This window comes from Etheostoma spectabile, chromosome 23 (assembly GCF_008692095.1).
Source record: "Etheostoma spectabile isolate EspeVRDwgs_2016 chromosome 23, UIUC_Espe_1.0, whole genome shotgun sequence".
Classification (NCBI taxonomy): Eukaryota; Metazoa; Chordata; class Actinopteri; order Perciformes; family Percidae; genus Etheostoma; species Etheostoma spectabile.
In genome coordinates, this window is record NC_045755.1 from 859,231 (window position 1) to 863,647 (window position 4,417).

At 39.9% G+C, this 4,417-nt stretch overlaps 1 protein-coding gene and 1 long non-coding RNA gene across 2 annotated transcripts in view; both read right to left on the minus strand.

Moving 5' to 3' along the window:
• LOC116673146 (sorting nexin-4) overlaps positions 1-1,488 on the minus strand; it is a 12,489-nt gene extending 11,001 nt beyond the window's left edge. Inside the window, exons 1-3 of the mRNA XM_032505314.1 lie at positions 1,374-1,488; positions 688-812; positions 380-518 (exon numbers count right to left, since the gene is read on the minus strand). Of these exons, the coding sequence (XP_032361205.1) occupies positions 380-518; positions 688-812; positions 1,374-1,463 (354 nt within the window). The 5' untranslated portion in view covers positions 1,464-1,488. The remainder of the gene's footprint in view (positions 1-379; positions 519-687; positions 813-1,373) is intronic.
• Positions 1,489-2,875: 1,387 nt separating this feature from the next.
• LOC116673151 (uncharacterized) lies at positions 2,876-4,411 on the minus strand. Its single transcript, XR_004327768.1, has 2 exons — positions 3,698-4,411; positions 2,876-3,600 (listed from the first exon to the last, which is right to left on the minus strand). It is a non-coding gene; the product is annotated as an uncharacterized LOC116673151 (long non-coding RNA).
• Between the last annotated feature and the right edge of the window lie 6 nt (positions 4,412-4,417).

A 4,417-nucleotide genomic window follows, 5' to 3' on the forward strand; every position in this document is an offset into this window, starting at 1 on the left:
CACAACAAAAATATGGTGTTTTTTGAAAGTTAAACCATGTCAACCTATTCTGATATAACCTCTGAACACAATTATGAACCTGAAAATGAGCATAATATGAGCACTTTAGGGATGACTGCCATGCATTGTTGTTCCCAAAGCTCTCTGTTTGTGCTTGTCTAGACTACAATGCAACCCCGGGTGTTTCAAACCAAAACGGGGGCAGCAGTACTCCCAAATGTCATAGTTTTAGGAGCTCGGAAACACCGGAGTAGTTTGAACGCGAGGCGTAAAGAAACATAGCAAAAGATATTAGTTATTAAACCAAAATGTGGTGGTGTATATGTAGCCTTAGACATTTCTTAACAGGATTTGGAAAGCAGATCCACACTGAACTCACTCTCTTCTCAGGCAAAGGGGGGACCACGATGTATGGATAGGTGACTAATAGGTAGTTCCGCAGCAGTTCAAATTCACTGTATCTCCTCCACAGAGAGTCAGGAGCTGGGTTACGACCTTCCGCGACCGCATCCATGGGCCTTTAAAGATTGGGTCACATGACCATTTTGTTTAGTTGTTATTGCACTGTGACAAAAGACAGAAGTAAATGCATGCACAGCGGAGCTTAAAGAATAGGAAATGCTGATTGCAAAACACCTCAGCTTAACCTACAGCACTTCCTTTTAAATGACTGGCTGCAATTCTCACCGTGTTTCGATGAGGTACACAGTGAACGTTTCTTGCATGTTCACTGCGTTTTTACCACTCCTTTTCTCAGCCTCAGCAACACAGATCTCCATTCTGCGCACGAGAGTGGAGCCCTCTTCCACCATCTAAAGTAACCAATCACACAGTATCAATAACAGCCTCTGAAAACATGCAAGACATCTGGATCATTATAGGCTGTTGTTAGCTAACAGCTGTTCATATAACATATAAAACAGTATTTATTAAGCAAGCTAATGTAACGCTAAGCAGGAAAATAACAGTAGTCTGGGCGAGTCATAGCTTCATTCGTTCTGAGAACGTTCGTTGTCACCAAAAAACTAACGTTCCCAGAACGTTAAAAACACTTATGCAACCAAAACACAACCAAAGCTAGGTAAACTTCAGGGAACGTTCCCGCAACCCAAAACGAACGTTCCCAAAAATTGTTAGCTGGGTTACGTTGGAGTCCATTGTGACAAAAGCAATGTTAATGGCAAACATGTTAACTGAATTGTGCCGAATTCAACGTTTACTAACTAGCATTCGGCTAGCTTGTCTGACACAACGTTAAGCTAGCTCTGCCCTGAGTTTACTGTTGGCAAACAATACGCTGGAACTGGAACACAGCCTTAATCCACTGCTAGAGTGAGAGCAATTGTAACTACTGCAACTATCTACTGTTTTACCGTGTTGTTTAGGCTGTTGCTCCCGTCTGCAGCTGTGTTATCTGACTCGTCGTCAGTGGCCACCGACTCATCCCTCCCATCCTCCGCCATCCTTTTTACTCCCCTGAGTGATGATGTTGGTGTTGAGCCAGCACGCATGCGCAGAGCGTCCCATCACCCAGCAGATGTTGTGGTTGTTTTTTGTTATCCATACATCCATGAACAAATGTTGAAATATTTTCGGAACAGCATATTACGCTAAAATGAACACATCAACTAGATGTGCTGACAATGTAGAGGAACTATTTTTCTAAGAACTTTGTAAAGAATGTAAATAGTACGAAGTCAGAAATTTTACATAATGGTGACAAACTATAATCATGAAAAGCATGCGTCTCTTCTTTGAAGTTGGAATTCAAGGTTAATTTGCAGTCAGTGACGTTATCCAACATGGCTGCACAACAAAATACATTGTAGTCTATTTACACTTGAAATTAATTTAAATATCCATTACTGAAATATTTTAAACAACGGAAACAAGTATGCTGAACCACAGGTGCTGAGAGAATGGCATAGAAAATCCCTTTGGAAATGTATAACTGCCTCCACAAAGTTGGAGCGCTTCTCCAACAGAAATCCGAATCAGAAAAGGATTTATTGCCAAGTAAGTAACATTTGCAAGGAATTTGACTTGCCGGATACATAAACATATTGTAAGGAAATTACAACAAATAGAAAAAATGTGTGCTATGTAAAGTCTTTACATACATAAGTTTGTTATAAAACAAAGTTTTTTGTTCATGTTCTCCAGCAAAACAAAGTGTTTACTGTATAATGATGACTATGATGACTGGTAATGGAACTTGCAAAATAAACAGCAAATCATGTTAGTTTTCCTCTATTGTCACTATTTGGTGTAGGACACTCAAATAAATGAAACAATGGATTTAAAATAGTTTAATCTTAAGAGAATCTCACAGTGGAATAACATACCTTCACATTCAAGTCACAAGAGATGTAAGAACAGAAGGTCGGACCATATCCACTGATAACACAGTAATTACAATAACACTGGTGGCACTTTTTTATTCAGCAGTAAGCATCAGTGCTTCATTTTGGCAAACTAAGTCATAACAATGACCTCTACGGAGGCTTTTGAAATTTCCCAGCAGCCACCTGACACAATCGTGGAGCTTTGTTGCTGGCTTTAGAAAACGGCCTGCATTAAACTGCAGAAGATATTGGTCAGTAATGTCTATGATCAGTGTCTTATTTGGTCGATTTATCTCAATATTTCAACTTCTGTGACCCAGTAAACTGTGTTTGAAGGACACTTTAGTAGCTTTGGCCATCATTTTTATCGGCCACGATCACAATCTTATCACCAAAGTAATCAGCAGTGCCGAGCTCCAGCTGTAGCCACGGCCTCTGAGGTAACACTGTCAAACTGGTCAGATTTGAAGAGAAATTCGAATAGATTAGCCATAATATGTTTTTCTCCCCTAAAAAGTAAAGACAAAAACTATGAAAAGAGGCTTAATGCACATCTACGATTTCTCTCTCATCGAGAAATACTGGATCTGGATTCTTTGCTGACTTTTGCATATTAGTCAGCAATTGGTTTACAAATTAGTGACGTACCTAATCAAGCTTGCCCGGGATATGTTTGAATCTCAGATTTCAGAGAAGTATGCAGACGTTGCCTCTATTTTATGGGACGTAAACATTAGAAAACACATTTTTTAGAAGGAGGGGATCTCTAAATAACAAATGAGGCCAACAGTTCTCCAATATGGCTGCCAGAAGTTGCATCAAATCCCCTAGAAGTCATCTAATGGTGCCTGGAGACATCACAACTGTAATAACAGACATGACCTTCACAGACAGATATACATCACATGGTCAAGGAAAACCTGGAAAAGTCATGGAATATTAAAATCTCATTTTCCACGCTTGAAAAAGTCAAGGCATTTTGTTGTGTTAAAAGCAATTAGTTGTTACAGTAATCTTTCATGGATAACCCCCAATGTATTATTTTACTGAAGCTGTAGACGTGATGTAGCTCTAATATGCGGTGATTTGCGTTTTGTTCACATCACGTACGTTTTATCTTTATCTCCCTGCGTTCCATCTCTCCCTCCAACTAGCTGAAGTTATGTTTGAAAATGATATTTTTGAACAATACTGGGGAGGTGTACATTTAATATTTCTTGGCTCTCTAATGACAGATGCAATTTGTATCTGTTTACTACAACGGCCTGCGTCACCCTGCAATGCCCTGCTACGCCCTTCTATGCTCTACTACGCCCTACTACGCCCTTCTATGCTCTACTACGCCCTACTACGCCCTACTATGCCCTACTACGCCCTTCTTCTATGCCCTATTTTCTATTGTATATCATACCTCCAACTAGCACATTCTGACACAGCCTAACAAGAGCCTATAAATAAAATTGAATTGAATTGAATAGAGAACTATGAAATATTATGTAGTATGTATGCATTGCTTTTGCATCCTAAAATGTTTTATAATCAAATGCAATAAATACACTGATGGTACTGTACAATCGGTCTCATTTCTCCTCAAGCTGGAAAGGCAGTTCCAGCCTGATATTATGATTCAATTTAATTCAATTTTATTTATAGTATCAATACATAATAAGAGTTCTCTCAAGAAACTTTACAGATAGAGTAGGTCTAGACCACACTCTATAATTTACAAGGACCGAGTGCGACAGTGGTGAGGAAAAACTCCTTTTAGGAAGAAACCTGGGACAGTCCCAGGCTCTTGGTAGGTGTCTGACGAGGCGGGTTGGGGGGGGGGTGATGCACAGTGGCAATAACAGTCACAATACAGACAATGGAACAGTGACTAGAAATAGAAGTCGTAGTAGTTCATGTCATAGCAGGGCATTACAGGGCATAGCAACCATGATTTTGGAGCCTCCCTAATCCAAGGAAAACTGCTGGGCGTAAAAGAACATAACGACTCCGTGGAATGACTCCCCAGAGCTACGTTAGTAACAAGCATTTCTGGGACATGGATGCACATAAATGGAAAGATA